Source organism: Neltuma alba, unplaced genomic scaffold (assembly GCF_004799145.2).
Source record: "Neltuma alba isolate B1F8T4 unplaced genomic scaffold, ASM479914v2 tig00006420_pilon, whole genome shotgun sequence".
NCBI lineage: Eukaryota > Viridiplantae > Streptophyta > Magnoliopsida > Fabales > Fabaceae > Neltuma > Neltuma alba.
Window position 1 is genome coordinate 1 of NW_021634460.1, and position 12,388 is coordinate 12,388.

Here is a 12,388-nt window from a genome sequence, read left to right on the forward strand (position 1 = left end):
CTCTTTTCTATGGAATCCCGCAGCAGTTAACCTAACACAAATTGCTCTTTGTTTCTCATTTGTCATGAGAAAATGACGAGTAGAAAAGTGATACATAAGAATCCCTAGTGTGAAGCAACTGAAAGGATAGTTACGGAGGAAAATGCTTTCGTTTTACACACACTTTCTAAGTACTCAAGTCCATAAACAAAATACCCCAAATTTGTATATTCTTATTTAGTTACTCAAATCTCTTACTGCTAAACACAACCAAAAAAAAAAAACACAACACATCTTTTTAATAACAAGAAAAAAAATTTCCTTGAGTTCCCAGCGCCTAATGTTCCAAACCGGACCACAGTATCTAAATCCCAAAATTAGATAAGCTTGAGGACAAGCAAGACGAAGAAGAGAGAAAGTCTGAAAGAAAGGAAAGAAGAGAAGAACATGTCTTTGTCCATAGCAGAATAGAGTGGTGAAGTGCCGAATATTAGTTATGGCTATGAATGCCGTCTAACTAATAGGTGCCATATAGGCATATTCATTCCCAGGAAAAACCTTGAACAGTTATGCGTTTGAGACACGTGGGGATAATGGGGCTGTGAAATTAGAATGGGCATTCCACTAAGTGAAAAAATAGTTATCTGTAGCAGAAGACTGAAACTCCACAGTAGAGTCTAATTGCAGTGGCAGCAAAAGAGATAGACAAGTTGATAGGGTGATGAAATGTGTATTGTTGGACTTAGTCGCACTTTGGCGTGATGATGGATTTTGAGACTAAGAAAGATGAAAGTGCACAAGAACCACTAAGGTGGTGATGGGTGGATATGTCCACTTTGGAGCATCAGCTTGCATATTCATGAGAAAGTTCAAGTCAAGAGGGTTTTCTCCTTAAAAGCTTCTTCACAGGTCGAAGTGCGTAGACTGGACTGGCGGCCGCAGACGTTACGGTACGGCTGAAGAACAAGTACAGATGGAAAAAGTGACAAGGGAAATGCACCAGCCGGGAATCGAACCCGGGTCTGTACCGTGGCAGGGTACTATTCTACCACTAGACCACTGGTGCCGGGATGCCAGCTAGGGCGCATGTTCTATCCTTACCAATTTATTTTTAATCCTACTATATCCTATTATGAGGAAACCTAAGGTGTTTACAATCCGTAATGTAAAATTAATTTTCAAGAAACAGCAATATAAAATTTCACAGATCTTAGATATAATACTACAACAATTTGTGTTATTACGAGTTAAAAATAGTGCAAATTATTTTTCAAATTCTATATCAAACATTAATCTATTTTGACTGCAACTTTAAAAAATAACTTCTCAAAAGTGGTACAAGAATTGAAAGGCTATTTTTTTTCAATAGTTGGATATATCTATTTCACATTATATCCAGAAACTCAAAAAAAAAAAAACTAATAGGGCCAACTCAATTCTATTTGCAAAGTGATTGTGGATCCTCTATTGTGCAACGTTTATGTTAAGCAAAAAGCTAATGTGTTTAAAATATTAGATATAATAAAGAACAAGGAAAAGAAATTCTATTCTCCTTACAAACTATTCTCCCTACAAACAAAAGTTGGGTCTAGTAGAATAGACTAGTGTCTTACAATATAACGAATCAAGATTTAAATTCCTATTAAAAGATATGTTTACATTTAGTATCCGACAGTATCTTAAATAAGATTACTTTCAATAGAAATAAATAAACGTGCGACTTCTAGGCTTTGGCAGAGAGCTATTGGATTGTAGGAGTAATCCGAATCCCATGATAATGAGGGAACTTGAGATAAAGTTTGAGGAAGGGCTATAGCGCAGTTAGATCAAACTTGGACAAAATTTTGATGCCCATGAGATTAGTATCATAAAGCATAGAACGTTAAGCGGCTTAAGGACGTGCAAATTCAATTTCTTCAAGCTTTAAACTGTAAGTAATGTGCAAATACATTCACGCATATTCTCACACAAATAACTTACAAAACAAATAATAATTCCCATTAGTTATTAATGCTGACAATGATCCACTACTCAGGATCCATTCCATGTATAAGACAGGAAACCAAGACTTCCAGTGCAGATTAGATTTAATGTTCCAACCAGTACACATTTTCACTGCCAGAGATCAAATGGAAAGAGGAGACCATAAGCAGCATGAGCAGCACATTCCACATGATTCTAACGTTATATTTTTCCTTCAGAGCCAAAAACAACAAACGGAGAAGAATCCAACTTCCCCCATAGCCAAGAAAAAGAAGAGAAATAAGTATTATTTTTATCACAGTTCATGAGGAAGTTGATGTTTCAATGAAGCAAAGTCTTCTACGCTTACTTCGAAGTGACATTCCCAAGGAGTGTTCCAGTGAGCTAGAAGCCTTCTCCAGTACAGAACTTAGTACCTGGTGGACAGTACTTGGAACAAGTTGGCATGCCCCAATATTAATATGTTCTGTTTTGCAGCACCTAAAGAAAAATACATTCTTCACCCTTCCTCCCAAAGTTGATATTTCTGCCCTCATTAATTGCAGTTGAAGCCCATCAAGAGCTTGTCTTAGGTCAGATAGTAGCTCCGGCCGGTAATCACAACATATAGATGCCATGTAAAACATTGATCCTCCTCTTCCTTCATCGTTGTATGGTTCAACTTTAACTTCATCATCATCCATTGGGATGAGAAAACCTCTGCTTGCTTCCATTGCATTCTTCTTCAGTAACTTAACTTGGTTGATAACTTCACCCAATAACGTTGCTTTATCCATCTGCACATAACAATTAACCCAGCAATTCAAGGTCAACTTCTGCAACAAATGTTTTCCAAAAGAAAAGGGAAACATGTTCAAAATAAATCTACTTATAATACAGTGATGTCCATTCTCAAAAAACAGATGATAACTTTTGGGATTAATCAATCGTGTTCCACTTAATTCCACATTCAGACTTCAGCTGATTCATGTTTTAGAGAATAGCTCCCTGACAGCAAACGCCTAATCTAGCGGTTGATTCTCAGCTTCCTTGTAGTTGGTTATTCTATGAAAGACTACATAAAAATAAAAACAACAGAAATTGATGTCTAGCAGAGTTTGAATATTAAATGCTGGAAGCTTAGTTACATAGGGGTTACATATAGGTTTTCCTTCTAGTGCAGCAGCTTATTAGTTAGAGAAACAAACAGAAAATGCAAGGCACATATAATTATATGTTATATAATAAAACTTGATTTTGTCATTGCACTGAGAAGAATAAAAACTGGCACTCTGCCCTGATATTAAGTCAGGTCTTCCATCATTCGTAAGCTGCATGCCAGAAATCATGGTTTGCTTAGACAGAAATACTTAATAGCAAATAAATTAATGAAGTTAGTTCATAGTAGAAAAGGCTCTCCATTTTCAGTGACAGACATAAGATTAATACACCAAAGTTGACTTTAAACAAATTAATGTTTTATAATTTGTTAAATTTGACTTGATCAAGAAAAAGAATCATTCTATACTCTGGTGCATGATCAAGCACATAGCGTACAATTGTTTTCCTATAAAACGATATAATATTGAAACCAGTAACCTCTCATCAATTAATAATCAATAATTCATATTAATAAATGAATAAAATCACTAGCCATTAGGTTAACTTGCACATTTGAATAACATCCAACAAGAAATATTAATTCATTTCAGCTTGTGATGCGGGAAAAATTATTCGATTCAAACGAATAGCAGATATACCCAAGTGATGTAAGACGCATGTCATGCATAATAAATAATTTTACATTATATGATAGGAGACCCACCAGATAGTTGACATTACCAACTAGTAAAATAAGCCCACCGATCAAGGACAATAATGATGCAATTAAAACCGTTTGTTTAGTTACGAACATGTACCTCAAATCTTAGTTGTGGTGCTTGCAGCACAGTACATACAGCTTCATTTTTCTTTTAAAAGCAACAAAAATAAATCAGCATGCATTATTAGAGGGCCACAACATAGTGTTCCATAACCATGATCTGCCATAATGTTACGGTACTTAAAAATACAACCATTGAAGTGAGTCTGGAAATCGTTGAAAAGCTGGACACGAAGTTGAATAATTATCAGGATCAAAATATGTTAAAATCTGTTAATTTGTCATTGATTCTTCCCACTAACGATGAAGTAATAGCATTATTCATTCGATGAAACTCGGCATATATTTCCCTTTAATTCCAACAGCAAGCCAAACATCTTTGATCTTTCACTGTCGGGTTAACCTGCTTTGTAATGTTCCCTTAGCTCCGATTTGGTTATCGCCTAAATCAAGATGACGGTTGTTCTGATCCTCTTTGAATTTGAATTGAATTGATTTTTCCATTTTATTAGCAGCTGATAATAGGAAGAATGTGCAAGAACTCAATAGCTCTACATAATGAGAAATATCATTTCAGTGAAGTCATTTTGGCTGGAATCTTTAAGGGTAATCATATCAAAGTCATGTTTTGCGGAGAATCTTAAACCAAAAGCCAGCGTTAAATGCTCCCAGCTCTTATAACCAAATGAACAAGATTTCCAGTTGAGGGAAAAGCACACATTACCTTCACATTGCTGGGCACAAGACCACGAAGTGCATCGAGATGACCATTTATTCTCTCCCTTCTTCTTCTCTCTGCTTCACTGTGGTTCTTCATAGCAGCCAAAGCTTTTGCCTCCGACGCCTCTTTCTTTCCTATCTTCATAGGGAAATTAATTAGATCCCCCTTCTGACTATTCAAGACCAACGAATTCGGTGACGCCAGCCTACTCTGTGAAACCCCATTAGAGTCAACAATTTTATGCGAAGTTGGATCGAACAGCCTCGAGACATCAGACCCAGATGAAGAGACCGAATTATAAGAGCAGTAAACCATAGTCACAGATCTTCTATTGATATTAATTCCGGAGCAGAAGACGAAAACCGGGGGGACGAGTTGTGGGAGCGAACCAAAATGATAATTTTGGAGAGTGAAGATTTGGAAACCTGCTTTGTTGCTCTGTTTTCCGTTGATGGTGTATGTCATAACTTCCATTACGTATGAGAGAAAAAAGATTGAGGGGTTGGAAGGGGAAGATCAGTTACTAAACATCCACATTTTCATCTTGATATTTGCAAAGGACATCGTTCATATGTGGGAAAAAGGCAAGATTTTTCGAGGAAGCTTAGATGGTGCTAGCGATAGAGTTACAGAGAGCCTTGGAAAGAAGCAAGACTGAAAGGAAATTATATGACTCACCACTGTTCCAGAGCTTATATGGACAAAACAATAATAGAGCAACGTTGACCATTGCGCTATAAATATTCATAGAGCTTATTCTTCAGTCCATGAACAGATAAGCAGAAGGCTAACTTGTCCATCTTTTCGTCTCTATTGGTGTTTAAGGCGTGCAAGTCTCAAACTATAAATTAGTAGGCTCACTTAAATTTATGGCTCTGGGAATGAATAAAAAAGAAGAGGTGGGAAAATTAAGGATTCAAGTCATTCAACTGCTAGTGGTATTGATTGACAAAAAGCAATGGCTATGGGTCCGTGATCCTTGAAGCCCTCAAGGCTCCAGCTGGAACATTGGACTTCGTTCCTTTTTCTTGGGGTTATTTTTTTTATTTATTTTGTTTGAATAATAAAGCATTTCAGTCGTTTTAGTTACGAACTTAATTCCAATAATTTAAATTTGCTTGCGAAATACTAGTACAGAATAAGATCTCAATTTATATGGAACATATTTATAAGTGTTCATAACTGTCATTTTAAATGAGCCCTTGATATTATCAATCAAGTCTCATAATACACAACTAGATTTTATGATTTGAAGGGGAAGTAAGGAGGGTCATAAGAAAATATCAATGGAAGATGTTTGTGATAAAATAAATATGGGAGAATTACATGGAGGTCCCAAGTAAGGAAAAAAATTAAAAACAAGTCCCAATATTGTCATTCTCACTATAAGACTTGTCTTTATAAGCTGTTAAGATTGTTATTAAGACCTTTTAGTAATTATTTTCTTATGTGGAACTTGATTGTAATTTCTTCAATAAATATTATCTTAATATTTAAGTGGAAACATATAATCTTAAACACACATATAGTCTTTTTTTTTATTATTTCACGGTAGCTCTCTTTTTCATTTAATTATTTTTACTAAGGAGCATTTGCCCTTGGGAAGAAGTGATAGAAATATTATATCCGTTATTGGCTTTTGGGAAGGGGTGGAAATATTATACATTATCTTTCTTTTTATTTTTTTCCTTTTTGCCAACGGAAAATATTATACATTATCCTATAAGTGCAACACAGACAAAGAAGTTCAGTAATAGTTTTAATTAGTGGTTGCTGATTGTGTCAACCATCATACGATTTCAATAGCAACCTTGCAATGCCTGATTGGACGTCTTTCTTTTTCAAAATACATTGCAAAAGAAGATTATTCCATTAAAAAAATAAAAGCCAGATGATGAGTCCCTTCTATTTATCATGTGGAATAATAAGTGGAAGAGAAATATATATATATATATATACACACATTACAGAAATTATTGTTGAAGCTTCAAAATTGTTACTTTTATAGTTGAACTTCAGATCGTGCATAAAACAATTAAAAAATATGGTTTAATGTATTTTTTAATAATTTATAAGATTAAGGAGGACTTAGTGTATTTATTAAAATTTTTCTATTATACTTCCATTAATAAACGAGTCACCAATCAATTAATAAACCACTAGTCAATCATCTTGATATCGTGATTAAATAAAAGAGTATATCTCTGAAAATAAATTGAATCTATATTTTTTTTTCCTATTATGCAAGAAATGTTATTATCCTCGCATTATAAGTTAATTTAATGCTTTTTCGATCCTAAATATAAGACTCATTTTTAAAAATAATTTACATTCTAAAATGAGTCTTAAATTTAGAACCAAATGAGTACCGTTTAAAAAAATTTTCATTCCAGATTTTACTGCTAATGCTAATGTATTATAAGTCATTTACCATTATTATTCTTCTGCATGCTAAAAGTACAAACACCATTTTTTTTTATAAACCTATTGGCTATTGTCCGTGCAAAGATTAAAAACTGATTTAAAAACTGCACAAATGAAAATATAATATAAAAAAATATTTTTTAAACAAAATAGGAAAAGTAAAAGGAAAAATCGCAAAAACAAAAAGTAGAAATTGCGAAATTAAAAATCAAGTATTTTGTTGAAATATGTTGTCATTTGCAATCTAATTATAGTCAAAAACTTATGTACGTTTTTGTAGGGGGTCCCAATTTCCGTTTTTGTAATTACTCCAGTCATTTTTTATTTTCCCAAAAATGAGCAAAGAAACGAGTGTACAGTATTTAAAAATAATAATAACACTACTGCTCCTGTTTGTTGCTCCTGTTTTAATTAAAGAAGATTTGTTTAATTAAAATCACAGCGCGGACTGACTTGGACGTCTCGACAAAACCTTAGCCTTTGACTTCCTGCTTTGGTTCGTAGTCTAATCCAACTACTATCAATTATTGAATTAAGAATACCTCATGTAAACTTTTTTTTTTTTGGCACAAGAGAGAGCTGAATGCCCATATTATAAACTACCAGGATTTAAACCTGCATAATCATTGCCTAAAAGAGTCTTTAAATTCTAAGGACAATTATCCAAAAGCAATACCCATCTTTGCAAGCCCAACTGCTACCTTCTTGTCATCTCTTGATATACTTATCTGATAGCAAATGTAATAAATGTAATTACGCTATAAAATAAAATAGGGTTTATGTTTAGAATTGGAAGAGCTTTTTTTTTTTTTTTTTACTAAAACATAGGTATCCTCTTATTGGAGGCAATCCTATTCAAGTCACTGTCGGGTACTAAATATAAGCACCTCTCCCGGGGGAATTCGAACCTTAGTTAGTTATGTTGTGAAGAACTAACTCCTTCCGCTAGACCTAACCCTGACGATTGGAAGAGTATATTTTAATTCACTTCCTAGCATATTCTGATAAACACTAGACTGCATCTCTCAATATTTTCCTTTCAAACCAGATTCTAGAATCACCGTGCCAAGGATAGGTCCTTAAAAATCGCCCATTCTCCAGTTTCTGCAGCACCGCAAATACCCATCTCACAGCAAAACCCAACAATCCAAATCTCAGAATTATCTCTGATATTGCCATCACATCACACCCGGCCTTGGAAGAAATTTGAGCCAACAATAACTCATGCGAACTTACCTCAAAGGCCCAAAATCAAGAGGTCTCCACTATTAGCAGGGGGTGTGGTGTTTTGTTATGACTTGCGCGATACTTCTAAAACTAAACCTGATAATATATCGAATAAAATTAACAAAAAAAAATCAAAATTACAATTAAAATTTGATTTTAATAGAAAGAGTTAGCCTTTTATAATATAATAAATAAAAGTTTGAATGTCTCTTAGAAGAGCTGCCCGCGTTTTAGTTTTGAAAAATCATTTTGAATTAATAAAATATGAAATAATCATTATTATATGAGAGAAATATTAATAAAATATGAAGATACATAGACACGAAAATTGTATGGTACAATTTTAATCTTAAATTAATTTTTATGGGGTAATTTCATTTAACCAAATTTAACTTTCACAGTTAATTTTTTTTTTGGGGGTCCAATACAGTTAAAACGTTGATTAGACAAATTTTTTACCATAAATCATTCACGTGGTATCTGTAGGACTGCTTACATGGCAACAGATGTTTTATTGGGTTTTTTCCCGAACAAAACTTCATTGCCGGGGGGCAAAAAAACTGCATGTTTCAGAGATATTGGCTTAACTTCATCACAGAGAGGGAGGAAAAATACGGCCGATCCCCCTAAGCCGCGATTGACGGCCCGGAATCGCGAAGAGGAGTTTGCTCTCAAGCTCGTAACGCGGACGCCAACAAGGGAAGGATTTCTGGGTAAGTAAACTCCGAAGCCCTAAACCGCAGAGAGGAAGTCGGCCGAACAATTTCTTGCAGGTGAGGATCGATTTCTGGTTCAGGCCGACCAAACGACTTCATTTTAACCCCTTCCTTTTTGTCGTTGTTGTGTATATATAACTTCTCACTTCGCTTTTCTCACAATGAGAGTGAGATAAGATAGGGATAGAGGGATTAGGGATACGACCAAACAATAGGTGTTTTATTGAATTTTTTTCCCAAACAATCATCATTTGTTAGCCGGAAAAGATTGAAGAAGTCGCCGGAAACCATGGTTGCTGGAGGCAGAGGAGGTTGTGGTTTCTCTACCTGATGACCTTGTCCTCTGTATCCTCACCAAACTCAGCTCTTGGCTGAGTGTTCATCAGATCTTGTATCTTTCCGTGGTCAGAGGCTTGTAAAAATTAGCATCGTAACCTCAAGGGACCGTTACAAGAATTATACACGCACATTGATTGAAGACAGCTTGTGAAAATCAAATATCCATTACTTTCATATGGGGTCCACCTGGATAAGGAAGATTTCATTAGTGTTCTGATCATGTGCGTATCTCAATGAATTTCAAAATATGATTGTTTTGATCCCGGTTTTTCTGGAATGGTCTCTGACATGTTTGGTTTTTTTTGGGTTTAGTGTAAGAGATTTCAAGGTTTAAGCCTTCAATCTCAAAGTTTTATTGAAAGCTTCACCGAAAGCGTTAGTAATGAGACTTTTTGGGTTTAGTTGCAAGACATTTATGCAGATGATCAATGTATATGTGGATTGATAATTTCTCCTCACAAATGTTTTGTAGATACTCGGTTTTATTTCTGAAGCCTTTTAATCTTTTAAACTTGTGGATATTTTATTCTCGAAATTAAGCTGAAATTATTATTTGAAGCAGAAATGTTATCTTTACTAGTTAGTAAGCGATAAATACAAAGCCCAGCTAGGGTTATGAGTAGTAACCCCTCTTGCCTTTGTCAATTGTCTTTTTTCCCCATCGAAGACTACCTTCATTATGGTTATGCTGTAATGTTCTAGTGTTGGCAATTAGTAAGATTTTACTTCTCTTTTCCGTTACTTCCATGCACTTCTGATGACTCTTCGGCTTGTTATATCATCATTTGTCTTTCAATTCAGTTATTAGTCTAACTGCTACGAGCCACCCTTCCACTTATCTGCTTCTTAATTGGCAGTGCGTCAAGGATATTTCCTAAGGAAGTCCGAATGACCGAGCCTGGTAGCTCAGAGTTGAAAACCACAACAAAATCTCCTGTCATATACCGGTGTAAGAAATGCCGAAGAATTGTTGCTTCTGAGGAGAATATAGTTTCCCATCAACATGGAAAAGGTGACTCAAGCTTCAAGTGGAAAAAGAGGAGTGGCAACCCATGGGAAAAGGAAAAGCAAAGTGAGTGTACCTCTTTATTCGTCGAGCCCATGAAGTGGATGCAAGCAGGTCTTTGTTCATTCCCTTCATAATTCACTTTGTTCCCACAATAATACTCTTCATGCTAACTATATATATGCATGTTGTTTGAATTTGGCAGTACAAGAAGGTAGCGTGGAGGATAAACTTCTCTGTATGGGCTGCAATGCTCGTTTGGGTTACTTCAACTGGGCAGGTATGCAGTGCAGCTGTGGAGCCTGGGTTAACCCGGCATTTCAGCTTCATAAAAGCCGATTAGATGAGTGCTATATTTGATCATTTGCCCCGAGCTGTCCTAGGAAAGGGACGTGGTTTCAATAAATAATAGTTTAGCATGTAAACTAATGTCTTCATGTACAAGGCAGGCCAGGCCGGCGTGATGTCTTCAAGCTGAAGTTAGATTTAATGCTAGTAAAGGAACATGTGGCAGTACTTTCTTCTCATATTAATCTGCATTATTACTCTTCTTTTCTGCAATTTTTTTTCCCTTTCCTTGTGTGGCCTAGTATAAATGGTAATAGCATCATTTTTTCCCTTCCCGCATCTTGAGCTTTAGTGGATTGTCAGGACCGAGAACGGGTTATATGCTATTTTAGAACATGATAATGGTCGAAGTTTTGTGCTGTCGAAACTGTGTACCTTACCATAACATTTGTAGTTATCGACTCTAGAGCGAATGACAGCCATGATTGTGTACACCATCTTTTAGTTACTATCTTATTTTAAATGAATAGTATTTTTAAGTCGTTCACTCCAACTTTGTGGACTTGTCATGACAAAAAGCAAAAAAAAGACCTCATTGGCTCCCTTTGAGTAATTGGAAAAATAGCGTAGACATAATCAAGAAATGAGTTTTCCTATGAAATTTCCAGTTACAATAATGTTTGCCCGTAGTCTCAGAAACCAAAGCCTCTCGACTAATTTAGCTAACCTACTAAACTTAAATTTCGCGTTGTCGTCTTTCTGGTGATTAATTAATATATTAATTCCAGTCGTTCTCATATTTGAAAATATATTGATTCATCAATCCCTGGTCAATTGATCCTAATGAAAATTAATTTAGAGGATAATTAATTTACAGAAAATAATTAATTAAAATTAGTTAAAAACAATAAATAAGTTAGAAATATAATTTTGTTTTCAAATATTCCTTTAGAATAAATGAGAAAAAAGATAAAAAAAAAAGAATATATGAGAACAACAAAAAAGAAAGAATAAATAATTATTAAATGTTTAAACAAATTTCAAATTAAAATTTATAAAATGAATCACACTTCTCTCTAAATTTAAAGTTTATAAATATGACAACATCTATTACTAATTAATTGCCCAGTATTCCCCAACATTAAATTTGACTTTGTAAACAATATACACAGTACATAGATTATATCATATACTAATATATAATACAGTTGTTGCAGTCTTCCCTACAAATTCTATCCATTTGTGTTGCAATTTCCCAAGAATCTAAAAAAACTCAAATGATGTTGTCCACTTCAAGAGAAAAAGAGCAAGGATTATTAAAAAATGTGAGGATATGCGCATCCCATAAGATTATATTCTCTTAACTTCCAATTTTTTCCTTGCAAGTCCGTTACCGTCCTTAGTGTGGCTTCTCTGCACCTATAAATTCACCATAATCACTCTCTCGCCATTACAAAGAAGCTCATATATAGCCATAGCAAGCACTTTGGGACAGAATAGAGGCCACGAGTTTCTCATTTATATCAAACATGTCAGTTAGATAACTAAATCTTTAGTCTTTCTATTTTGCTCTTTTTGCATGTCTATATGAAGCTTTTGTAAAACACAGACACACACGTTTTCTTCTCGGTTCATCAGTTTGATCGAAAGTTCATTTGCGTGACTACATAAAGTCATTTTCACCATTTGTGAAGATAGCTTATATATCGTATAAATGAAAATTAGAACGTATCAATTTGCAGTACATGTGGCTTACCTCAATCGGCTTATCGGGGTATAGCTTGATGTTCATCTGGCTAGTGTTCAGTTCACTGACTCAACTTTTGTCTCGTCTTGGTTTCCAG

At 34.8% G+C, this 12,388-nt stretch overlaps 2 protein-coding genes and 1 non-coding gene across 5 annotated transcripts; 1 reads left to right on the plus strand and 2 right to left on the minus strand.

The window, feature by feature from the left end:
• Window positions 1-974: 974 nt before the first annotated feature.
• On the minus strand, window positions 975-1,045 carry TRNAG-GCC (transfer RNA glycine (anticodon GCC)). The gene has a single exon. It is a non-coding gene; the product is annotated as a tRNA-Gly (tRNA).
• Window positions 1,046-2,263: 1,218 nt separating this feature from the next.
• LOC114750368 (putative transcription factor bHLH107) lies at window positions 2,264-5,346 on the minus strand. Its single transcript, XM_028938962.1, has 2 exons — window positions 4,548-5,346; window positions 2,264-2,738 (listed from the first exon to the last, which is right to left on the minus strand). The coding sequence occupies exons 1-2, from the start codon at window positions 5,016-5,018 to the stop codon at window positions 2,265-2,267; spliced, it is 945 nt and encodes a 314-aa protein (XP_028794795.1). The 5' UTR covers window positions 5,019-5,346; the 3' UTR covers window position 2,264.
• A 3,417-nt stretch (window positions 5,347-8,763) lies between these two features.
• Window positions 8,764-10,963, plus strand: LOC114750373 (probable inactive dual specificity protein phosphatase-like At4g18593). Of its 3 annotated transcripts, none has more exons than XM_028938968.1 (3): window positions 8,764-8,908; window positions 10,108-10,370; window positions 10,462-10,963. In XM_028938968.1, exons 2-3 carry the CDS (start codon window positions 10,139-10,141, stop codon window positions 10,614-10,616), a joined length of 387 nt encoding a protein of 128 aa, XP_028794801.1. In that variant the 5' UTR covers window positions 8,764-8,908; window positions 10,108-10,138; the 3' UTR covers window positions 10,617-10,963. The 3 variants fall into 3 exon arrangements, with proteins under 3 accessions (XP_028794801.1, XP_028794800.1, XP_028794802.1); XM_028938967.1 differs by having other exon boundaries at window positions 8,765-8,968; XM_028938969.1 differs by lacking the exon at window positions 8,764-8,908 and adding an exon at window positions 9,581-9,625.
• Window positions 10,964-12,388: the final 1,425 nt, after the last annotated feature.